Source organism: Balaenoptera ricei, chromosome 19 (assembly GCF_028023285.1).
Source record: "Balaenoptera ricei isolate mBalRic1 chromosome 19, mBalRic1.hap2, whole genome shotgun sequence".
NCBI lineage: Eukaryota > Metazoa > Chordata > Mammalia > Artiodactyla > Balaenopteridae > Balaenoptera > Balaenoptera ricei.
The window spans coordinates 2,496,396-2,521,668 of record NC_082657.1 but is presented as its reverse complement, the minus strand read 5'-3'; the positions used below and the strand labels follow the sequence as shown (position 1 = coordinate 2,521,668).

Below are 25,273 nucleotides of genomic sequence, written 5' to 3'. Positions count from 1 at the left end.
AACACAAGGGTACACAACCACAAAAATCCGGTCACACGCGTTCACAAAAGTTCATCCTCACACATACACACAATAACACAACCTGGGCCTCACACACGTAAATGCACAATGACCACCCGGGACCCGCACGCCCAGACCTCAGGGGCGGGCTCACACCTCCTGTCTTCTCTCACAGACTCGCGGTCACCTCACGCACCACCACCACAGGAGGTCGCTCGCGTCCCCGCCCGGCCGACGCGCAGCCGCTTCACTACACGAGGCGGAAACGGGCCGCAGGGGCTCCTGGGAGATGTAGTCTGGGGCCTGGAAAGGCGCCGCGCAAAGGACTCTGGGGCTGTTCGTTCAGAGAAGGCGCAAGCGATATCCCACCCCTGGCCTGGAGCAACATCCCTTCGCCCCTCTTCTGGGTCCATTCGTGTCCGGGCCGGACAGATCGGAGTCAGCCCGGGCCGGGATCCCTCAACCTCACGATCCGGGCGTGGCCGTCCTGAACGGCGCCACGTCCCGGAGGCTTCTGGGAAGTGCAGCCTGAGCTCGCAGTGCGCATGCGTGAGCGCGTGCGTTACGGTCCGCGGGTGAGCCTGGCTCCAAACTCCTCTGAGGTCCCGGGGCAAAGGGGAGGGTGTTGGGGCTAGAAGCCCCCGGACGGGAACGTGTAGGTGTGGATACTGGGGAGGCTGGGTTTGGTTAAAGGGATCAAGGAAGGGCCTCAGCACCTCAAAACATCTACGTGATTTTATAAGGAGAGCAACGAGGCCCTGGGAAGCGCTAGGCGGCCCTTGCGCGTGCGCGCGGCGCAGCGTGTTCCGAGGGCTGGTGCAGGGGCGGGGCCTAGGGCGGGCAAGCGAGCGGCGATGCCCCCAAGAGCGGCTCCGAGTGCGCGAGCGCGCCTGCGTTCGCCGGCGCGTGAGGGGGGCGGGGCCTCAGGTCTGTGCCTGTGGAAAGGTCCCGGGAGAGGTGAGTAAGCGCCTGCGCACCGCGTGGCTTTATTTAGGGGCGGGGCCTCGCGCTCTCGTGGACGCCTGGGGGCGGGGCCGCGGCTCGCCGACGTGTCTCACGCGTGAGGGGGCGGGGCCAGCCAGTGCCGACCGAGGGCCGCGGAGGGGAGTGCGCAGGCGCGGGGAGCGCTGGGAGCGCGCCGTGCCTGCGCAGTTGCAGGGGTGGGCGCCGCCGGGACGCGACCCTGGAGGGCCGGGTGAGTGTGGCTGTGGGTGTGCGCCCACGGCTGCCTGGAATTTTCTGCCTGTGACCGCCTGTGGGGTTTTGTCTGGTTGTGTGGTGACGGAGTGTGAGGTGAGGGACTGTGTTTGAAGCGTGTGGTGGCGTCGCTGTGTTGTGAGAGGAGAGTGGGTTGTGGCGTTTCTGCGTGTGTCTGTGACGGAGCCAGCCGTGTGGTGACGGGGACGTGCTTCAGGACCATGTTCGTATTTCACCGCAAGGTCTGTGGTGTTTATGTGAGGAAGAGATGATTGCGCCTGTGGGAGGGGGGCCGGGAGTGGGTATGTGAGTGTGGCTGCGAGAATTTATGTTGTTGAAGCGCGTTCGTGTGTGTGTGTGTGTGACCGACTGATGTAGGTGGCCGTTTATCGCCGTCTGGAGTGGCTGCGTGGTTTGACCGGGTGGCTGTATGACTGAGCTTCAGTGGCTTTGCGGTTGTGAGCGTGTGGTAGTGTGCGACTGCGCTGTCGAGGTGTATCTCTCCCGGTAAGCGTGGAAGGAGGATCCCTGTGGGGAGGATTCTGAGCGTCTTTACGGGCGTACAGGCTCCTGGCAAGGAAGTATGTGTGCGGTTGTGGGAGGCTTTCCTTCTCGGTAAAACAGGATAACAACACCCGCGTCAGTTTTGGGAAAATTATATAAATGGGGTAACGTAGTGAAATACCCCGTATCGAGCTTGGCACTCACCAAGCCCTGTGTAGGTGCTGGGTGTTTGTTGGAGTGCTGGTGGTCGTTTTTCGTTGTCCCCGTGCAGAGGTAGGAGCGCGGTGGTGAACGCTGGAGAAATTTGCATCTCTGAACTTGAGACTGAGCAGTCCTCCTCAGAGCTGGGGATCTGACCTCTTCTAGCTGAGAAGCGGTGCCCCAGTAGCCCAGCTGCGCCTTGTTGTCTGTTATTGCGTTCGTGCATTTGAAGGGAGGGCAGTGTCTGCCCTGGTCTCTGGGACCTGAGGCTGCGTATGGTTGTGTGTCTGCTTCCTAACCAGTGTAGCTTGGGGGACTCTGGGACTTCTGGTTCCATCACTCAGTAGTTGTGTGACTTTGGGAGAGGTCACTTAAATTGCTGACCCTCAGTTTCACTTGCAAAATGGGGATAATAATAGTACCAATCTTAGGCCTGTGGTGAGCGTTAAGTAGAACAGTGCCTGACACAAGTAAGCAACGAATAAATGCTAATTGCTTTATTATTAACCTAATAACCCCAAGGATTCCACACCCAGAGAATAAAATCCACAGGAAGAAATGCAAGAAGTGGAGCCCCAGAGAAAAAGTTGCAGGTTAAGAGAGAAAGTAATCCTAAAGGCTAAATTGAGCTTAGGTTCAGAATTTTCTAGTCGGGGTCCTAGGAGGGCACGAACAGAGGGTCTTCCTAGATGGAGATACCCCTAGGGAGCCTGTGGGGTCAAGACCCAAGCACTCAGAGTTAATTTCTTTCATTCTGAGAAGCCCACTGGTTAAGACCCAGTGGCAGAGACTGAGGAGGAGTATCTCCTGATAACACAGCGATCTGGAGACATCTCCGTGTCTAGACCAGGGTTTCTCAGCCTTGGCACTTTGTTTTGTTTTTTAATTAATTTATTATTTATTTATTTATTATTTTTGGCTGCGTTGGGTCTTCGTTGCTGTGCGTGGACTTTCTCTAGTTGCGGCGAGCTGGGGCTTCTGTTTGTTGCAGTGCGCGGGCTTTTCTCATTGCAGTGACTTCTCGTGGCGGAGCACGGGCTCTAGGCGCGTGGGCTTTCAGTAGTTGTGGCTCACAGGCTTCAGTAGTTGTGGCTTGCGGGCTCTAGAGCGCAGGCTCAGTAGTTGTGGTGCACAGGCTTAGTTACTCCGCGGCGTGTGGGACCTTCCCGGATCAGGGCTCGAACCCGTGTCCCCTGCATTGGCAGGCGGATTCTTAACCACTGCGCCACCAGGGAAGCCCCAGCCTTGGCACTTTGGATGCTTTGGGGCAGATAATTGAGAGACGGGGGAGAGCTGTTCTATATGTTGTTGGATGTTTAGAATTATTCCTGTTCTCTACCCCCCAGATGCCAGTAGCATACCCCTGCTGCCCCAATTTTAACAAGCAGAAGTGTCTCCAGACACAGCCTGGTATCCCCTGGAGAACAAAATCACCCCAGTTGAGAACCACTGGTGTACAGGACCATGATGAGGGCACACCATGAACATTTTCAGGGCGTGAGGGTGGGGAGGAGAGCAAGAGGGCTGGATGAGAGAGGTGATAAAGGGATAATGTTTCTGAGATGAGAAGAAAGGGTGTCCAAGGCCTGCAACCTGGGTAGGCTCTGAGAGGCACTCATTCATTCAGCAGTCAGATGCCTGCCATGGGCCAAGCACCTTGCTAGTCAGGATGGGCTAGGTTTCTACTCATTGGAGCTAGCATTTAGTAGAGAGATGAAATTAAATTTATAACAGGTGGCAGTAATTATTTTGAAAAGGAAAGCAGGGTGAAGGGATTACAGGGTGACAGTGGGTGCTGTTTTCAGTGTCGACACCCAGGCTTCCCATGGGCATCTCAGTCAACTCCAAAGCCAAGAATGGCCACCATCAGTGACTCCTTGGAATCCTCTGATCAGGGAATCTATAAGCATTTGGCTTTGAGCTTATCAAAGACTTTTCTCCTCCCCAGTGCTGAGGTCTGGACTCTTAACAGGGAGAGGTCAGATCTCCAGCCCGCGACTGAGGCTTGTAGACTGGGGCGTTAGTTCTAAACTATGGCCTTGCATATAATTTAGAAATCTTAAAAGATAAAAATAAGACATGCCTGGACTCCATTCCCAGAGATTCTGACTTAATGGTTCTGGCATGGGGCCCAGCCATCAGTATTTATTAAAAAGCTCCCAAGAGATTCCTGTGTACAAACAGGGTTGAGAGCTACAGCTGTGAGAGTTTGTGGGCTCCTCTGGGGCTTCTCAGAATGAAAGAAATTAGTTCTGAGTGTTTTCAATATCTTATCAAAGGCAGTCCCGACAGCTGCACTTCCCTGCAATAGGGACATTCCTAGCCCCATCCTACAAGTGAGGAAATCAGATCTGTTCCTGTGCCAGCGGAGAAAGGGCAGGTCTGACATTCAGATGCAAAGCCTATGTTTTCTGCTATAGCTGGGCTTGGGTCTTTGGAGAAAGTACCTTTCTATATCCCCGGCCTCTGGGGCTGGCAGGTTCAGGATAGGATCTTAAAATACTAGATAGGTGGTATAGCAAAAACAAACTGGCTGAACGGAAGCAATGTGTGGGTGCATTAATGGCTGGCTCTCAGGTATGTCAGGACCCACCCCCAACTCAACACCCAGCACAGGCCCCCAGGATCACAGGGGTGCTGTGCCCCGAGGGGAGGCATGGCCACTGTCCAGTAACTCTTTTATTTTAATTTATTTATTATTATTATTATTTTTTTTTGGCTGCATTGGGTCTTCGTTGCTGCACACGGGCTTTCTCTAGCTGCGGCGATCGGGGGCCACTCTTCATTGTGGTGCACGGGCCCCTCATCGCTGTGGCCTCTCCTGTTGCGGAGCACCGGGCTCCAGACGTGAGGACCTCAGCAGCTGTAGCAGCGGGCTCTAGAGCGCAGTCTCAGCAGTTGTGGCGCACGGGCCCAGTTGCTCCATGGCATGTGGGATCCTCCCGGACCAGGGCTCGAACCCGTGTCCCCTGCACTGGCAGGCGGATTCCTAACCATTGTGCCACCAGGGAAGTCCCTCCAGTAACTCTTTAAGCTTGTTCTCATCCAGGTTCTAGCCATCCTTACCTTAGGAGCAGGAATTTAGCTTTGTGCTAAATTGCAAAGCCCCTTCCCACCGTAAGGTCTGGGGCTCGGAAGAGAGGCCAGGTTTACAGCGCTGCCCTGAGGTGGTGTGGGATCCAGCCTCTTTATTTGTGGTGGTGGTAGTGGTGTTTTGAAAAGGTAATTATATATATGATACAGAACGCCAAAGCATAGATAGGGAAAAGTGAGTTTTGAGTTTCCAAGCCTAGTGACCCAGTTCCCTTCTTCAGGGACAATCACTGCTACTAGCTTCTTTATTTCCCTTCCAGAACTTGTCTGTTCCTTTTCAAACTCATGTATTCGTATCCTGTATTTTGTTTTTTTCTAAGCATTTTCTCTATACCTTTATTCTCCTCATTACACCATATCTTGGAGATCATTTCACACAGTACATGTAGAGCAGGTTTCTCAACCTCAGCACAGTTGACATTTTGGGCCAGATTGACCTTTGCTCTGGGTGCTGTCCTGTGTATTATAGGATGTTTAGAAGTATCCCTGGCCTCCACCCATTAGATCCCAGGAGCACCCCCCGCCCCCAAATTGGGACAACCACAGATGTCCCAGACATTGCAAGTGTCCCCCAGGGGCAAAATTGCCCCCAGTAAAGAACCTCTGAGGTAGTGCTGCCTTGTTCCTTTTAAGGACTACACGGTGTCCCATATGTGCGTGTAACATTCACTGATTTTCTTATTGATGGGCAGTTGTTTCCAATCTCTTGATAGGAGTAGTAATTGTAATAGGGAAGAACCTTTGTATTCTTTTTGGCTGCACTGTGAGGCATGTGGGATCTTAGTTCCCCCGACCAGGGGTCAAACCTGTGCCCCTTGCAGTGGAAGCGCAGAGTCCTAACCACTGGACTGCCAGGGAAACCCCAGAACCTTTGTATTCTATTACAAGTTAATCACTAAAGGGATGTTGCCTATAAGCTTGAATTACACATAATGGGGTTCTCTGGGAAACCCTGCCTCCCAGGTAATGAGCATTAAGCTAAAATACCTTTGTTTAGCCCGTAGGAAACATCCTGACCAAACCCACCTGTGAATGACTGCAGGAAGGAAGAAATTAACACATCCCTTCTGAAATGTTTGACTTTTTTCCCTCCCTTTTAGTATTAAAAAATCTTGAATTCTAACTCAGGAAAGATGATTCTTTGGGACGTGAGTCATCATCATCTCCGTCTGCTGGCTTTGCAAATAAAGTCACTGTTCCTCGCCCCAACAGCTCATCTCTCGATTGACTGGCCTGTCGTAGGGCGAGCACTATGAGATTGGACTCAGTAACATAATGATAATAAAAAAACTAACATTTGTTTAGCACTGGCACTGCTCTAAGCGTGTTACATGTTTTCATTCATTTAATTTTCACAACAGCCCTGTGGAGTCATCGTTGTTATTTGCCTCATTTGACTGTTGAGGAAGCTCAGGCCCAGAGAAGACAGGGAGCATGTCTGAGGTCACACAGGTAGCGGGTGGCAGAGTTGGAAGCTGAACCCAGACAGCCTGGCGCCAGATGGATGCCCTTCCCTGTGGGCCTGTACTGCCTCTTCCTGCAAACCCTGTCACTTTACACGCATACGAGGACGTCTGAAGACAGATACCAGAAATGCGGTTACTGGGTTAAAGGGTATGTGCACCTTCGGTCTTAAAGATATTGTTAATTTCTCTCCAACCAACACTGTGAGAATTCTTACTTCAGCCCTCTTAGTGTCAGGCTTCCTTGGTGATGCGTGGTGTATACTGAATTAGAAAGGAAAAGGAAGGCAAGAAATAACCGTGTGCCTGTTGCTGAAGATATCTCATGTAAACTTTTAACAGCTAAGGGTGAAGCAGGTTTTGTTTACGCCATTGCACAGGTGAGCAGACAGGCTTTGTGTAGCTCTCCCACAGCCAATAATTGGCAGAAGCAAGCTTTGAATCCAGAATTATCTAATATCAAACTGCTGTTCTTTCCTCCCCAGCAGTGCTGAGTTCCTTGGAGAAAATTATTTTGTGGACAAGAATCGTGCTCCTTCACCTTGGGGTGCGTGCCAAGGGCAAACCGCCATGAGAAACCACAGGATGGATGCGTTGCCACTTCCTGGAGCAATCCATTTGACTTGAGGAATCAGAAGGGAAGACTCTGGTAAATGATTTAAAACATGATTTTATATTAACACAGACTCAGATTTATCATGATGTAGGATGCAAAAGTTATATGGATGTTTCAGAACAAAACAGAAGATTCCAAGAGTTTTATGTTATGGGGCAGCTGCATTGGGGTGTTCTCAGGCCACAGAGCTAGCCATTAACCCTCCTCTACTGTGCAGGGACATTAGTCAAAAGTTCTCAGAGGCCACGTGTCAGTGAAGTGCTGGAGCTGGCTCGCCCCACCTCACACGAACACGTTGTGCACACCTCTCCCCAGTTCCATGTTCAGTGACATCAGTTTGATATATTACAGTGGGCCCTGGTGGGAGTATGTACACCATGGAAATTGGCAGACAGTACAAATTACCCAGCACATCACTGTCCCAAGGTTGAATACAGAGAGAATTCAGGCATCCAGGATTCTTTGTCACCATTTTCTACACAAGGGAAGCCTTGCTCAGCACAGTCGGAGAATTGAAGGCCAGGCCACTCGGTTTGTCACTGAGCCACAACTCCTCACCCTTAATGTGGTCTGCTCCAAAGCTCCCCAATTGCTGTGGCACTCTGATATAACAAAGGTGAATATTTCGTAACTGTGGTGCCACATTGACACCTCCCGAACCCTGCCAGAGAAGACAGTGGGAGTATTTGCCGTGTAGACCCTTAATCCTGCTCCAAGAGGGCAGACTGTGCTGCGTGTGGATGGGGCTTAAACCCAGGTTTCATCACTTAAAGCTCTGAGATATTGGGCAGGTCTTCTTCCCTCTTTCATCCTCAGAATGGAAACTGGAACCCATGTGGTCAGTTTGCTCTAAAGGTGAAATCATATAATGCATATAAATATCCAGTACAGCTTTCAGTCTCATACTTACTATTTTTTTTAATTTTTAAATTTTTATTGGGGTATAGTTGATTTACAGTGTTGTGATAGTTTCAGGTGTACAGCAAAGTGAGTCAGTTATACATATATCCACTCTTTTTCAGATTCTTTTCCCGTATAGGTCATTACAGAGTATTGAGTAGAGTTCCCTGTGCTATACAGTAAGTCCTTATTATCTCATACTTATTATTAACTGGGAGGCATTGTTGTCACCAGGGGTTGAGCACATTTAACATGCACACACCTGAGGGCTTCCCCAGAGCATGTGAACAGAGGGACAGTAGACTGTTCAGAACAGAAGACTCACAGCCCACAGCACTGGCCACATGCCACACTAATAACAACAATAATGATAAATACAGCTACCATGATAACTGTCTTGTCTGCTCCTCACAGCAGCAGCCCTTCACCTTCCTTTTGCAGACGTGAAGGATCAAGGTAAAGACCCAGTAAGGTTCAGTGTCTTGCCCAAGGTCACACAGCTACACACAGGAATGTTGGTCAACTCACAGCGTGCAGTGGAGAACAGGAGGTGAAGGCAAAGGCGGATGTAGTAACAATAGAATTAGTTCCCCATGTAATGAAGTGGCACCTACTGCATGTCCAAGAGGCCCCTACCCCAGCTAAGGGGGCCAGGGAGGGCTCTTTGAAGAAGTGATGGTAAAGGAAGTATTTACTACTGGGCCATTTAGTCACTCAGGTAGCGAATAGTTAGCCAGCCCCTTCCGCGTGCCAGGTCCTGGTCTGGGGCACATGGGGCTTATGCTCACGTGGCTGGGACAGACTGTAAGCACCAGAAGCAAATTGCATAGTGTGTTAGCGAGGAGAACTGTGGAGAAAAGAGAAGTCAGAGCTGGGAAAGGGCGAGGTGGGGGGTGACGGATAGGAGGGTCAGAGGTAGGTTGCAGTAATAAATAGAATGGTTAGGGTGAGCCTCACAGAGAAGGTGAGGTTAGAACAAAGATTGAAGGGAATGAGGAACTGAGACAGGGGAAAGAGCATTGCAGGCGGAGTCCTGAGGCAGGACTGTGGCAGCTCATTCAGGGATTGGCAAGGAGGCCAGTGTGAGGAAGGGGAGAATTGTAAGACCTGAATTCATAGCTCATGGGAGGGAAAATAAGGCCAAATATTACATGTAGACTCTTACCTAATCCTCACAACAACTCCAGAAGTAGTTCTGTGTTGTCCCCATTTAACAGGGGAGGAAACTGGCACAGAGAGGCTAAGTAATTTGCCCAAGGTAACACAGCTAATAAAAATAGTCGTCAAGCCCAGGTGGTCCAACTTCAGAGTGAGGTGTTTAACACACACCAGGCCACCCAGCCCTTCCCTGTAACCCAGGTGAAGACAGGGCAGGGCTCCAAGCTCCTTCTGGACCTGTGAGTTTGAGTTAGGCAGGGCTGGTGTCCCACGGCTCCTTTCTGCCCTGTTGGAGTGACCTCATAGGCTAACCTCAGTGATCTCCAACCAGCCCCTTTCATCTGGCCTTAGCGCATCCCTGAGATTCCTCTGAATTATGCATTTTTTTAGCACCAGGTCATTGACAGAAGAGAAGAAAAGCCCGCTTACAGGGCACATGAATGGGAAGGAACAAATGGAAGGGTCACTGTATTTGTTTCCCATTGCTTTGGTGACAAATTACCACCAACTTAGTGGCTTCCAGCAACACACCTTCATTCTATGGTTCTGAAGTTCAGATGTCTGAAATGGTCTAGGCAGGGCCATGTTCCTTCTGGAGGCTCTGGGGAGAATGTGTGACCTTGCCCTTTACAGCTTCTAGATGCCACCTGCATTCCCTTCCTGCATCTTCAAAACTGGTGGCACAGTGTATCCAGACCTTTTTCTCTCTGACTCTGCTTCCATCATCTTCTCTGTCTCTGACCTCCTGCCTCCCTCTCGTAAGGGCCTTGTGACCACATTGAGCCCACCTGGATAATCCAGGATCATCTCCCCACCTCAGCATCCTTCAATTCATCATATCTGCAAAGTCCCCATTTTGGCCTTTTTTAGACCCTGCTCTTTTCCAAAGACAAGAGGGCTTGGAATGACTGCTGTCAGAACTGTTGTCTGTGCTGTGGTTTCAACATAAAATGGTTGCACTCCGCCCCACTTTCAGCATGCCAGGAAGCATTCTGGACTGGTTACTAAGTCAGTCAGTAATTTTTACTGAGCACCGCTCTGCACAGGGCATGGTCTCAGACACGGGAGGAGAGAGTGAACAAAACAGTTAAGGTGTCTGCTCTCATGGAGCCCAGGTCACATGGGGGAGATGGTATCTGCATGAACAAGCCATTTTCAGGAAGCCGGGGGTACTGCACAGAAAATGGAGCAGTAGAATGGCGTAGACTCGACAGTATGAAGCAGTGCTGTCCTGTAGAAACATAATGCAGGCAGAATTTTTAATTTTCCAGAAGCCATATTGAAAAAAGTAAACAAATTAATTATTAAAGTTAATTTTAATAATACATTTTGTTTAACTCAATACGGTATATCTGAAATATTACCATTTTAATTCATAATCAATATAAACAATTACCAGTGAGATTTTTTTACATTCTTTTTTTCTTTTTTAACTGAGTCTTTAAAGTCAGGTGTGTCTTCTACATGTATAGTGCACCTCAATCCAGACACTTAATTGATCTGTATTTAAATTTTGTAAAATTTACCATTGGAAAAGTAGATTCACACACCCAAGTTGTTCCAAACATACTTAAAAGTTTTACAGTAACTGAATTAAGGATCAATTCTTAATTTTAGATTAATAATAAATTTTAATTCAGTGATTTTATTATTTATCATTTATTATGATTTTAATAATAAACAAATTGAAACAAAATTAAACAGTTTCTTATTTCCAGAACTCCATGTCTCAAGTGGCTGCTGGCATGTGTTGGGCAGCACAGGTATAGAGTGACCCAGGGTGATAGAGGGCCTCCTGTGGAGGTGATACTTGACATCTCACCTCTTTTCTCTCCCACTAATGCACACCATTGAGATTACCCTTCTAGAGTTCTGCATAGCTATCTAATGAGTCCCTTCTCCAGCTGTTGCTTCCCCCTCGCCCCTCCCCCACCACACACACCCAGTTCATTTGCCACAAAGCCGCCGAGAAAAAGTGTGTGAAATGTTAGGTCAGCCACATCATTCCTCTGCTTAGCCACCAGCCCCCCATGATGCCTTATCACGTTTAGGATGAATTCCAAACTGCTGCTCACCCCTTCGTTATCCGGCCCCTCCTGACCTCAGACACCTCCTAGTCCACCACTGCCCGGCTCGCTCACTCTGCTTCAGCTCACCCGCCTTCTCACTTCTCTCCACATGCCAAGCATGTGCCTGCCGCAGGGCCCTTGCACCTGTTGTACCTCTACCCAGAATGCCCTTCTCCCAGTGCCCAGGTGGCTCACACTGCATTCACACCTCGGCTCAATGTTGCCTCTGAGAGGCCTTTCCCTGCCACCCCGTCACTCCATCCCCTGCTCGGGTCCTTTTTTTTCTGCATAACAGTGATCTCAGCTAACACTGTGTGTTTTTTTTTTTTTTGTTGTTGTTGTTTTAACACTGTGTTCTATACGGACTTGTCTTCCCTGCTGGAATGTAAGGTACCTGGGAGCTGGTACCTCTCTGCTCTAACTCTGCTCTCTCCCCAGCACCGGGGACGGTGCCTGGCACCTGGTGAGCACTCCACAATTCCTTGTCAGATGGAAGAACAGGTGTCTGCCTGTCTCATTTGCCTCCTGATCTGGAGCCTCCTGTGATCTTAAGAACAGATAGTGTTGGCTGTGGTCCCTCCCTGATCCTGAGAAGGGGCAGGAATGCTTCAGAAGATGTTCTGATCTCCCGCAGTGTGCATGTCTGTGCACGTGTGTGTGACCAGGGTGTGGGGCCAGGGGATTCTTATCCTAGAGACCCTGGGACCACCCAGAAGGCCCAGTCGACTCATGACTTCTCTTCTCTCCCAGCCCCACCTTCTCAGCACTCTGCCCCTCTCCAAATTGAAACCCTCAAGGGGGAGGAAAGGATGCCTGCTGCACGCGGGAAATCCAAGTCCAAGGTAAGTAGTGGTTCCTCGTCCTTTGGGAAAGTTCCATCTTGTAAGAAACCATTTGATTTCCTCCCATGGGAACATCCTACCCCACAGAGACCCAACCAAGACATAGTCCCTGGTTTCCTTCCATCACCACCACCGGGCGTGGGAGCGTGAGAAGGGCTCCAGTGACCCAGGTAGCCACTCAGCGGCCCCCTCTCCTTTTTTCTCAGTGTGCACATGACCTTTCACCTATTCATTCAGCATCTCCAGGGTCTCTGCCTGTGCTGGGAGGAATACTCTCCCCAGAGAGAAGACCAGAGCCACCATGGTTTCTCGAGGTGGACATGAGTGCCCAGGTGGGACCTGCTGGGGCAGAGGAGGATTGGATGCTGTGCTCCAGAGTTAATCTCTTGATGTTGCTTTGTCTTTACATGTACCCCCCATTTTCACCAGGAGGACATCTCTCTAAGAGACTCCTCATAACCCTGTGTTCAGGTTGAGTTAGTCGGAGCCAGGCCAGTGAGCCAGCCTCCTGAAATAAGCACGTTTCAAGACTTTAGATGATCAAGTGATTTTCTACAATAAGCCTCTTCAGTGCAGTTTCTCATAATAGACACTTTTGCCCTCTAAGTTATGTGTATTCATTCCCTATTGCCACAAACTTGGCCATTCAAAACAGCACACATTTATTATCACACAGTTTGTGGGTTGGAGTTCAGACACAGCTTGGCTTAGCTGGATCCTCTGCTTTGGGTCTCACAAGGGTGAAATCAAGGTGTCAGCAGCTGTGGTCTCATCTGAAGCTCAGGGTCCTCTTCTGAACTCATCGGTTATTGGCAAAATTAGTTCCCCCTCCTGCTTTTCATGTGGCTCCCTTCATCCCATCTTCAAACCAGCAACAACAGGTCACATCCCATTCATCCTTCACATCTCCCAGACTTCCCTTTCTGCTCTCCTCTTCCACCAGCTGGAGAAAATTCTTTGCTCTTAGGGGCTACTGTGATGACATCGGGTCCACCTGGATAATCCAGGCTACTCTCCCTATTTTAAGGTCAACTGATGAGTAACCTTGATTACATCTGCAAATAAACTTTTGCCATGTATAACGCAGTCCCATGTGTTTGGGGACATGAATCAGAAGCCAGACTGCCCAAATTGAACCCCAGCTCCTTCATTTACAAGCTCTTAGATCTTCAGTAAGTCACCTCACGTCTCTGGGCCTCAGTTTCCTCATCTGTAACGTTGCTGTGGTCCCCAGTCACTGGCTAACATGAGCCAGTACATGTAGAGTACTTAGAAAAATGCCTTGTCTTTGTCAATGCCCCGTAAATCCAAGTTGACATGCTTTTTATGCAACAAAATCTTTATCATGTTGCATTGTGTTTTGTTTAATACACCTGCCCCTTTTGATCTCAGAACCGCAAATGTTTCCTTAATAGAATCCTGGCACCATGTATCTCCCATGTTTGGAAGTCTAACGTTTCCTCCAGTCATGTGGAAGCACAGGCCCACAGTGAAAGGACATGTGATTTTCCATTTCAGGCACCAGTCACATTTGGGGATTTGGCCATCTACTTCTCCCAGGAGGAGTGGGAATGGCTGAGCCCCATTCAGAAGGATCTGTATGAAGATGTCATGTTGGAAAACTACCAGAACCTGGTTTCTCTCGGTAAGGCTCTCCTGCTCCCGTAATCCACAGCTGGCCCATCGTGGGGCATGAATCAATCAGTCTAGTCAAGAAAACAGAAGCCACTCCAGTTTTTTGTTGTTGTTGTTTTAATGGCTTTATTTAGGTATAATTTATATATTATATAATTCACCCATATGCAGTATGCAATTCAGTGATTTTTTTACTGTATTTACAGAGTTGTGCATCCATTACCCTAGTCAATTTTAGAACATTTTCATTATCCCCAAAGGAAAGCCTATACCCATCATCAGTCACTTTTTATTTCCCTCTGCCCACTAATCCCCCCAGATTAGGCAAACACTAATCCACTTTCTGTCTCTATGAATTTGCCTATTCTTGGCATTCCATAAACATGGAATCAAATATGTTGTCCTTTGTGTCTGGCTTCATTCACTTAAGGTAATATTTTTGATGTTCATCTACATGGTAGCGTGTATCAATACCTCATTCCTTTTTATGGCGAAATAATATTCCACATTTTGTTTATCCATTCACCAGTTGGTGGGCATTTGGCTTGTTTCCACTGTATGGCTGTTACAAATCTGCTGCTATGAATGTTCACATACAAATTTTTGTGTGGATGCATATGTTCATTTCTCTTGGGTATATACCTAGGAGTGGTATATGCTGGTCATATGGTAACTATATATGTAACCTTTTGAGGACACCTGGGTTCTTTTTAAGAGAAAAAATTTAAAGTATTGACTTAACAGGTACTATTAAAAGGTGAATATTAGACACACATGGTAACTGCAGGACACAGCCACCATCCTAGGGCTGGGAGGACAGAGGGAAGAGTTTAGAGTTTTTAGGACTTTGAGGAAGGGACTCAGACTTCTGAAGGAGAGGGGTGCGCTGCCTGGTTTATCCTCCTGAGGGCGCAAGATGAGGCTAGTTCTGGAAGTGCAGGGAAAAAAAGAAAAGCATAAATTGAAACCACCAGTACCCCTATTGGTGGATGCTGACACGGAGCAACTGGCACAGAAGTGTGGATTACAGCAGATCAGAGAACGGTGGGCTTGGGAGCAGAAAGGCAGTAGCTGAATAACCAGCCTCAGGAGTTTCTGGTCCAACTTTTCAGGAAAATAGTTGGCTTTGTAGAGTTAGAAATGTATAACTCTGCTGGCTATGACTGAACTTTCATCCTTCTTCTTCTCCGCCTATCCTTTACATCCTCTGTGCTCCTCTTGCACTAATAAACCCCATTTTTGTTGACACAAAGCTTGGCTCTAACAGCTGTGGTGCCCACATCATGCTCAGTTCCAGTGTTTTTCCTGTGTGCAGGACTTTCCTTTCGGAGGCCAAATGTGATCACCTTATTGGAAAAAGGGAAAGCACCCTGGATGGTGGAGCCAGTGAAAAGACGCGGAGGCTTGGGTGAGTGACAGAGAACCAAGGCTTAGAAGCTGGCATTCTCTGTAAGGGTGCCCTCCATCATGAGAGGGCAGCATCTTTAAGATAATAGTTGAGAGACACTTTCTCCACCTCAGAGGCCCCAGGCTTGTGCAGAAAACGCAAGTCTCTTCAGTATGAGCCCCAAGAGGGAGAATAACCAACATTTAACAAGCTCCTTATTAGGTACTCTTTTAAGTACAGGTTCCTCCCAACAACCCTGTAAGGTAGGTAGTAGTATTATTCCTATTTTATAGATGAGGAAACTGAGGGCCAGAGAGGTTCGGTGACTTGCCCAAGGTCACCCAGCTAGGAAGTGGCAGCAGAGTTGGAGTTTGAACCCCAGCTTCCAGTTCCAGAAGCTCAGCTTTTAATAGCCTCATCCCCACCTATCCAGTCCCCTGCCTCAGCTTTCATATTTCCCTTCAGAGAAAGTGTGTTCTGATTTCTCTAATGATAGCATTTCAAATGATCAAACTTGCATCATTTTCTTCAATCCTTAAAAAAAAAAATTAAAAATCTTTTCCATAACTGTTTATTTTGACTGCTTTTCAAGAACTCATTCCCTTTTCTCGTAGATTCCTCTTTGGTTGGTCAAGTTATGGGTTTTTAAAATTTTTTTGTGGTTTTTTTTTTTTTTTTTTTTTTTTTTTTTTTTTTTACAGATTTATGAGTTTATTTTTTGTGGTAAAAAGCACATAACGTTAAATTTACCATCTTAACCATTTTTAAATGTTCTGTTAAGTATATTCACATTGTTGACCAAGAGTTATTTAGAACTTTAATTTGCAATACTGAAACTCTGTACCCACTAAATACTAGTTCTTCCTACCTCTCCATTCAGCCCTTGGTATGATTTTGACTACTATGGATACTTCATATGAATGGAATCATGCAGTATTTGACTTTTTGTGACTGGCTTTTTTCTGCTTAGCATAATGTCATCAAGGTTTCATCCATGTTGTAGTATGTGACAGGATTTTCTTCTTTTTAAGGCTATATAATATTCCATTGTATGTATATACCACATTTTCTTTATTCATTCATCTGTCAATAGACATTTGGGTTGCTTCCCCTCTTAGCTATTGTGAATCATGCTGCAATGAACATGGGAGTACAGATATCTCTTCGAGATCCTGATTTCAATTCCTTTGGGTATGTACCCAGAGGTAGGATTGCTGGATCATATGGTAGTTATGTTTTTAATTTTCTGAATAACCTCCATACCATTTTCCACAGTGGCTGCACGATTTTTCATTTCCACCAATAGTACACAAGGATTCCAACTTCTGCTCATCCTCACTAGCACTTGTTATTTATTTTTATTTTTTTAATATTTATTTATTTGTCTGCGCCAGGTCTTAGTTGTGGCACACGGGATCTTTGTTGCCGTTTGTGGGATCTTCGTAGCAGCACGCAGGTCTTATTTGTGGCATGTGGGTTCTTTTTAGTTGCAGCATGTGGGTTCTTCAGTTGCAGCATGCAGGCTCTTAGTTAAGGCATGTGGGATCTAGTTCCCTGACCAGGGATTGAATCGGGCCCCCCTGCATTGGGAGCATGGTGTTTTAACCACTGGACTACCAGGGAAGTCCTCTGGTTTTTTTTGATAGTGGCTATCCTTATGGTGTGAGGTGATATTGTGGGTTCAATTTGCACTTCCCTAATGATTAGTGATGTTGAGGAACTTTTTATGTGTTTATTGGCCATTTGTCTGTCTTGGAGAAATGTCTGTTCAAGTCCTTTGCCCATTTTTTAACAGGGTTATTTGTCCTTTGTTTTTAAGTTGTAGGAGTTCTTTATATATTTAGCATGTTAATCCCTTATCAGATATATGATTTACAATACCCATAGGTTGCCTTTTCCCTGTTGTTTTCTTTGACATGCAAAAGTTAAGTTTGATGTAGTCTCATTTGTCAGTTTTTTCATTTTGTAGCATGTGCTTTTGATGCCATATCTAAGAAATCATTGCCAAATCCAATGTCCTGAAACTTTTCCCCTATGTTTTCTTCTAGGAGTTTAATAGTTTTAGGTCTTACACTTAGGTCTTTAATCTATTTTGAGTTAATTTTTGTATATGGTGTATGGTAGGGGTCCAAGTTCATTTTTTGCATGTAGATACCCAGTTTTCCCAACACCATTTGTGGAAGAAACTGTTCTTTCCCCATTGTATAGTCTTGGCACCCTTGTTGAAAATCATTTGACCAGATTTGCAAGAGTTTATTTCTGGGCTCTCTATTCTCTTCCATTGGTCTACATATCTATCTTTATGCTACTACCACACCATCTTAATTATCAGGAAGTCTGAGCCCTCCTACTTCATTCCTCTCTTGCAAGATTGTTTTGTCTGTTCAGGGTCCCTTGAGATTCCATATGAATTTTAGGACTTTTTTCTATTTCTGCAAAAAAATGTTATTGAGATTTTGATAGGGATTGCATTGAATCTGTAGATAACTTTGAGTGGTATGGACAGTTTTACAATATTAAGTCTTCCAATCCAGAAGCACAGGATGTCTTTCCATTTATTTGTATCTTTTGATTTCTTTTAGCAATGTTTGTAGCTTTCAGTGTACCAGTCTTTCATCTCTTTAGTTAAACTTGTTCCTAAATATTTTATTCTTTTGATGCTATAATAAATAGGATTGTTTTCTCAGTTTCCTTTACGGAGTGGTCATGGTTAGTGTATAGAAACACAACTGATTTTCGGGTGTTGATTTTGTATCCTGCCACTTTACTGAATTCATTGATTGGTTCAAACAGTTTTTGGTGTGGAATTGAGGTAGTTCCTTCTATTCCTATTTTTTTGAGTGTTTTTATCATGTTAAATTTTGTCAAAAGCTTTTTCTGCATCAGTTGAGGTGATCATGTGGTTTTTGTCCTTTAATTTGTTAATGTGATAGACTACATTTATTCTCCCATATTGAACTATCCTTGCATTCCAGGTATAAATCCCACTGGCTCATGTGTATGATCCTTTTAATGTGCTGTTGAATCTGGTTTGCTAGTATTTTGTTTAGGATTTTTGCATCAGTATTTATCCAGGGATATTGGTCTGTAGTTTTACTTTGTTGTGATGTCTCTGGTTTTGGCGTTAAGGTAATGATGGCCTTATACAATGAGTTAGTAAGTATTCCCTCTGCTTCTGTCCTCTGAAAGAGATTATGGAGAATCGGAATGATTTCTTCCTTAAATGTTTGGTAGGATTCACTAGTGAACACATAATGGGCCTGGTACTTTTTGGTTTTGAAGTTTATTAATTACTGATTCAGTTTTTTAAATAGATATATGCCTATTCACATCATCTTTTTCTTGTGTGAGTTTTGGCAAATTATGTCTTTTAAGGAATTGATCAATTTCATCTAGATTATCAGATTTGTGGGCATAGAATTGTTCAGTTTTCTTTTATTATACTTTTAATTTCCATGGAATATGTAGTGATGTCCCCTCTTTGATTTCTGATATTAATTTGTGTCTTCTCTCTCTTTCTTAGTTAGTCTAGCTAGAGACTTAACAATTTTACTGGTTTTCAAAGAACCATCTTTTTATTTCATTGTATTTCTCTATTAATTTCCTGTTTTCATTTTCAATGATTTGCTCTAATTCTTTTTTTTCTTCTTACTTTGGATTTAATTTGCTCTTTTTCTAGTTTCCTAGGGGGGAAACTTACATTTTTGACTTTAGGTTTTTTGTTCTTTTCTATTATATGCATCCAGTGCTATAAATTTCCCTCTAAGCGCTACTTTCAGTGCATCCCACACATTTTGATAAGTTGTGTTTCCATTTTCATTTAATGCAAAGTATTTTAAAATTTCTCTTGAGATTTCTTCTTTGACCCATGTGTTATTTAGAAGTGTGCTGTATAATCTCCACGTATTTGGGGATTTTCGAGTCATCTTTTTGTTAGTGAGTTCCAATTTAATTCCATTGTGGTTTGAGAGCAGACACTGTATGATTTCTATTCTTTTAAACTTGTTAAGGTGTGTTTTATGACCCAGAATATGGTCTGTCTTGGTGCATGTTCCATGTGAGCTTGAGAATAATGTTAATTCTGCTGTTGGATGAAATACTCTATAGGTGTCAATTATATCCAGTTGAATGATGGTGTGGTTGAGTTCCATTATGTCCTTACTGATTTTCTGCCTGCTGGATATGTCCATTTATGAGAGGAGGGTGTTGAAGTCTCCAACTCTGATAGTGGATTCATCTGTTTCTCCTTGTGGTTCTATCACTTTTTGTCTCATGTAGTTTGATGCTCTGTTGTTAGGTATATACATGTTAAGAATTATTATGTCTTCCTGAAGAATTGACCCCTTTATCATTATGTAATACCCCTCTTTATCCATGATAACTTTCCATGTTTTTAAGCCTGCTCTGTCTAGAATTAATATAGCTACTTCTGTTGTCTTTTATTTTATTTATTTATTTATTTATTTATGGCTGTGTTGGGTCTTCGTTTCTGTGCGAGGGCTTTCTCCAGTTGCAGCAAGTGGGGGCCACTCTTCATCGCGGTGCGCAGGCCTCTCACTATCGTGGCCTCTCTTGTTGCGGAGCACAGGCTCCAGACGCGCAGGCTCAGCAGTTGTGGCTTATGGGCCTAGTCGCTCCGCGGCATGTGGGATCTTCCCAGACCAGGGCTCGAACCCGTGTCCCCTGCATTGGCAGGCAGATTCTCAACCACTGCGCCACCAGGGAAGCCCTGTTGTCTTTTGATTAGTGTCAGCTTGGTCTGCTTTTCTCCATTCATTTACTCTTAATCCATATGTGTCTCCATATCTAAAGTGGGTTTCTTATAGACAGCATACAGGTGGGTCATGTTTTTTATGCACTCTGAAAAATCTCTTTTAATTGATGCATTTAGACCATTGACATTTAAAGTGATTATTGATGTAGTTGAATTTATATCTACCATTTTGTTACTGTATTCTATTTGTTACCTTTATTTTTTGTTCTGTTTTTGTCTTCCACTCTTTTCTGCCTTTTGTGATTTTAAATGAACATTTCATATGATTCCATTTTCTATCCTTAGCATACTTTCTTTTTTTATACTTTTTTTTTTTTACTTTTTAAACTCTTTTTAGTGGTTGCCTTAGAGCTTACAATACACATTTACAGTTAATCCATGTCCACTTTTAAATAACACTGTACCACTTTATGGATAGCATGAGTACCTTAACATAATGCTAACTCCTTCCTCCCATCCCCTCTATCATTGCTGTCATTTACTTCACTTATATATAAGTATACATTAGCATACACACACACATAAGATAAATACATAAGCGTATGTAATCAAATACATTGTTGCTATCATTATTTTGAATAAACTGTTATCTGTTAGACTAATCAAAAATAATAAAAGGGTTTTTTTTTTGCCTTCATTTATTCCTTCTTCAGTGCTCTTCCTTTCTCTATGTAGATCTGAGTTTCTGACTTACATTATTTTCCTTCTCTCCAAAGGACCTCTTTAACATTTCTTGCAAGGCACGTGTACTGGCAACAAGTTCTCACAATATTTGTTTATATGAGAAAGTCTTTCTCTTTCACTTTTGCAGGAAATTTTCACAAGGTACAGACTACTAGATTGGTGGGGTTTTTTCCTCAGCAATTTAAATATTTCATGCCACTCTCTTCTTGCTTGCATGGTTTCTGAGAGGTTGAATGTAAATCTAATCTTTGTTCCTCTGTAGGTGGGATCTTTTTTCCCTCTGGCTTCTTTCAGGAATTTTTCTTTGATACTCTGCAGTTTAAAAATGATATGCCTAGGTATAGGTTTCCTAACATTTATCCTGTTTTGTGTTCTTTGAGCAGCTTAGATATGTAATTTAGTGTCTGACATTAATTTGGGGAAGTTTTCAGTCATTGTTCTTTTTTCTCTTTCTTCTCCTCTGGTATTTCTATTACAGATATGTTATTTTTTTTGTAATTGTTCCAGTCTTTGGATATTTTGTTCTGTTGTTTCAGTCTTTGTTCTCTATGCTTTACAGGTTTTGAGGATTTTATTGATAAATTCTTTAACTTGCAGAATCTTCCCTCAGCTGTGTCAGTTCTACCAAAAAGCCCATCAAAGGCATTCTTCATTTCTGCTGCAGTGTTTTTGATCTCTTGACATTTCATTTTGGTTCTTCCTTAGGATTTCCATCTTTCTGCTTACATTGCCCATCTCTTCTAATATGCTGTATACTTTATCCACTAGAGCCCTTAGCATATTAAACATACTTGTTTAAAATTTCTGACCTGATAAGTCAAACATCCCTGCCATATTTGAATCTGGTTTTGATGCTTGCTTTGTCTCTTCAAGTTGTGTTTTTTGCCTTTTGGTATGTCTTCTAATTATTTCTTGATGGTCAGCCATGATATACCATTTAAAAGGAACTGCTCTAAATAGGCCTTTAGTGATGTGATGGTGAGGTGGGGGAGGGGAGAAGTCTTTAGTCTTATGATTAGGTTTTCAGTCTTTTAGTGAGACTTCTCTGGATTGTGAACATCACAAGTGATTCTGTTTTTCCCTCCCACATTAGGTGGGACAAGCTGGCTAGAGCCAGGTGGAGTTGGATATTTTCCTTCCCCAGGTCAATTAAGCTCTGATAATACCTCAGCCTGGTAGGCTCTGGTTACCTACCTAGTGTCCCCTGAGGGCAGGCCTTGTTAAGAGGAACAGACTGATCTGGCATATTTCAAAATGATTCCTTTTCCCCACCCCTTGGAGGCAGCCCAAGAGAATTTTTCTCCTATATTTAAGGTGAGAATCTGATCAAACTCCTAAAGGTAAATCTCGCCATATTGTGTGGGCTGCTTTGACTAGGTCCCCCTGGAGTTTTTAACTCTCAGAGTTGTTGGCACTGAGCCTCCAACAATTCATTAATTATAGTTCAGGTTTTCCTGCCCCAGCACAGGTTCCCGTGGTGGTTGTGCTTGTGAGTCTCTGCTCCAGTAAGCTTCAGTTTGTCTCTCCAGTCTTGGAGGAAGTGGTTCGCCCTGTGCCCTCCCCTCTATAATGGATCTAAGGAGAGTTGTAGGACAAAATGGTGACTTCCAAACTTTTACATGAGGAGCCAGAAACCAGAAGTCAAGTTTGGTTTTTTTTAAGATTCGATTTTAATAATACATTTTAAAAATTTACAACTTTATTGAGCCACATACTGTAAAATTCATCCATATTAAGTGTATAATTCAGTAGTTTTTGCTAAATTTACCAAGTTGTACCACCATCGCCATAAACCAGTTTTAGAACAGTTTTGTCACCTCAGTAAGATCCCTCATGCCCATTTACAGATAATCCCCATTCCCACTTTCAGCCACAGGCAACCAGTAATTTACCTTCTGTCTGTATTTTACCTTCTGCCTTTTCTGGACATTTCCTATAATAAAACTACATTCATCTACTGAACAATTTATGGAGTTTAATGTGGTATATGGTATACATTTATTCTCTAAATAAAACCTTTATTTATTAATTTCCAATTGTGCTTCCCTGAATTTCAGTTATTAAATGTTTCTATAAAGCCCTTACTGTGTTAAAACCATAATAAGACACTAAAAAGTTATTCTGATTATCATCGTTATTATGATAATGATTGCAAATAGCTTTATTTTTCTAGCACAGGAAAACAAATTGAATTTCTTGATGTCTTTCAGACTTAGGGTCTAAATGTGAGACCAAGAAGTTATCTCCATATCAGTGCAACAAATCTGGGCAAAGCATCTATCAGAAACCAGTTTCTGCACCACAAAAAGTTCCCACAGGAAAGAGAGGCTGCAAGAAAAATTCAGTCCTAATAAAACCCAAGAAAGTGCATTCAAAGAAGAAATCTCTAAAATGTAACTACTGTGGGAAATTCTTTAGTCAAAGCTTAGCTCTTAAACTTCATCAGAACTCTCATACTGGAGAGAAGCCTTATGAATGCAGTAATTGTAGAAAAGCTTTCAGACAGATCTCATCCCTTATTCTTCATCAAAAAATTCACAATGGAAGGAGAAGCTATGAATGTGATAAATGTGGGGAAAGCTTCATTCAAAGAACAACCCTTATTTTACATGGGAAAAGTCATGATGAAAAGGAAATCTTTGACTGTGGGAAGGCCTTGAGTCAATGCCAATCTCTCAGTATACATCAGAAAATCCACCTTGTCCAAAATGTCTACCAGTGCAGAAAATGTGAGAAAGCCTTCATTCGAATGTCATCTTTTTTACTTCATAAGAAAATTCACAATGGAAAGAAAATACATAAATGCAATAAATGTGGGAGAGGGTTCGGTAAGAAATCAGTCCTTGTTATACATAAAAGAATTCATACTGGAGAGAAGACTCATGAAAGTGAGAAGGCCTTAAGTCAGAGTTTACAGCAGAGAAGTCACCGTATAGAGAATCCTTATAAATGCAGACAATGTGGGAAATCCTTTAATAGGATTTCATCCATTATGCTTCATCAGAGAATTCACGCTTCAAAGAAACCCTACAAATGTGATAAATGTGAGAAGATCTTCACGCGGCTTTCAACCCTTACTCTACATCTAAGAATTCATAATAGAGAGAAACTATACAGATGTAATAAATGTGAGAAGGTCTGCAACCGGCATTCGTCCCTTATTCAACATCAGAAAGTTCATACAAAGAAAAAGAAGCTGTTTGAATGTAAGGAATGTGGGAAGATGTTTTCTGGAACTGCCAACCTTAAAATACATCAAAACATTCATTCTGAAGAGAAACCTTTCAAATGCAATAAATGTAGTAAAGTTTTTGGCCGCCAATCATTTCTTATTGAACATCAGAGAATCCATACTGGAGAAAAACCCTATCAGTGTGAGGAATGCGGGAAAGCCTTCAGTCACCGAATATCTCTTACTCGACATAAGAGAATTCATACTGAAGATAGACCCTATGAATGTGATCAGTGTGGGAAGGCCTTCAGTCAGAGTGCACACCTAGCCCAACATGAAAGAATTCACACTGGAGAGAAACCATATACATGCAAAACGTGTGGGAAGGCCTTTAGCCAACGCACATCCCTTATTCTACATGAAAGAAGTCATACTGGAGAGAAACCCTATGAATGTAATGAATGTGGGAAGGCATTTAGCAGTGGCTCAGATCTTATTCGGCATCAGAGAAGTCATTCTTCAGAGAAACCCTATGAGTGTAGTAAATGTGGGAAGGCATATAGTCGGAGCTCATCCTTGATTCGACATCAGAATACACATTCTGAGGAAAAGGCTTAAGATTGTTTTAAATATGTAAAAGCTAAGAGGGAGGCTAGCAGAGTAGCAGAGACAGAGGCATGGGAAAATGCATTTGTCTGTAACATAAATTGTGTAAAAATGGGACAGTTTAATGATGTGTCCCACTTTGAAAGCCAAAGAGCAAAAGTCATTGGTGATTTTGACCTGAGGATTTGAAATCAACTGAGGCAGTGACTTTATCATAGTTCTTTGTTTCAAAATAGCAAGCTCAGATGATTGGATCAGTCATTTTTAATGAAGAACATTCTTCATTTGATAAAAATAACTGGTACTTTATTTCCAATGTAATTTTAAAGCTATTTCATTGGTTAGGTACAACAAAGTGAATTGTAAATCCATTTTTCTGGATGGAGCTGTGAGCCTGATTTAAGGTCATGTGAAGAAAGAGTTTGAGTTTGTCCCTTAGAACTAAAAGTATCACACAGACGGGATTTCCTCACAAACCAGGGTGCCATTTTCAGCTGACAGAAACTTCTGGTTGAGAATAAAGAAGATTGAGTAAAGATAGCACTCATAATTGTGTGGAGCAATAGAGTCATTACCATACTGTGTCTATGGATATGAAGACATGTGATCTTAATGGTGTGAAAAATCTAACAAGCCTGGGACAAGCTAATGGGGGGGGGGGGGAAAACCAGGATGTACTGAAGAATGAGGAACTGCAGAACAAGGAGAAATCATTTGTTACTGTTTTGTTTGAAAATGAATTTATATTTATATGAATAAACATTGGTATTTTCATGTGAAAACACTGGTGTGCAACAAATGATTGGTGGAGAATGGGAAGTCATGGACTGAATGTGTCCTCCCAAAATTTCATTTGTTAAAACCCTAACCCCCAATGTGATTGTATTTGGAATTGAGGCCTTTGGGAGATAATAAGGGTTAGATGAGGTCATGAGGGTGGGGCCCTCATAATAGGATTAGTGTTTTTAAAGA

At 44.0% G+C, this 25,273-nt stretch overlaps 1 protein-coding gene across 7 annotated transcripts; it reads left to right on the top strand.

Annotated features, from left to right (window-relative positions):
• Window positions 1-535: 535 nt before the first annotated feature.
• On the top strand, window positions 536-24,968 carry ZNF667 (zinc finger protein 667). 7 transcript variants are annotated; one of them, XM_059904443.1, is made up of 8 exons: window positions 1,111-1,195; window positions 6,357-6,609; window positions 6,944-7,107; window positions 8,097-8,153; window positions 11,952-12,043; window positions 13,562-13,688; window positions 14,994-15,086; window positions 22,734-24,968. In XM_059904443.1, exons 5-8 carry the CDS (start codon window positions 12,011-12,013, stop codon window positions 24,311-24,313), a joined length of 1,833 nt encoding a protein of 610 aa, XP_059760426.1. In that variant the 5' UTR covers window positions 1,111-1,195; window positions 6,357-6,609; window positions 6,944-7,107; window positions 8,097-8,153; window positions 11,952-12,010; the 3' UTR covers window positions 24,314-24,968. The 7 variants fall into 7 exon arrangements, with proteins under 7 accessions (XP_059760427.1, XP_059760426.1, XP_059760424.1 ...); XM_059904444.1 differs by lacking the exons at window positions 1,111-1,195; window positions 8,097-8,153 and adding an exon at window positions 536-575; XM_059904441.1 differs by lacking the exon at window positions 8,097-8,153 and having other exon boundaries at window positions 6,947-7,107.
• Window positions 24,969-25,273: the final 305 nt, after the last annotated feature.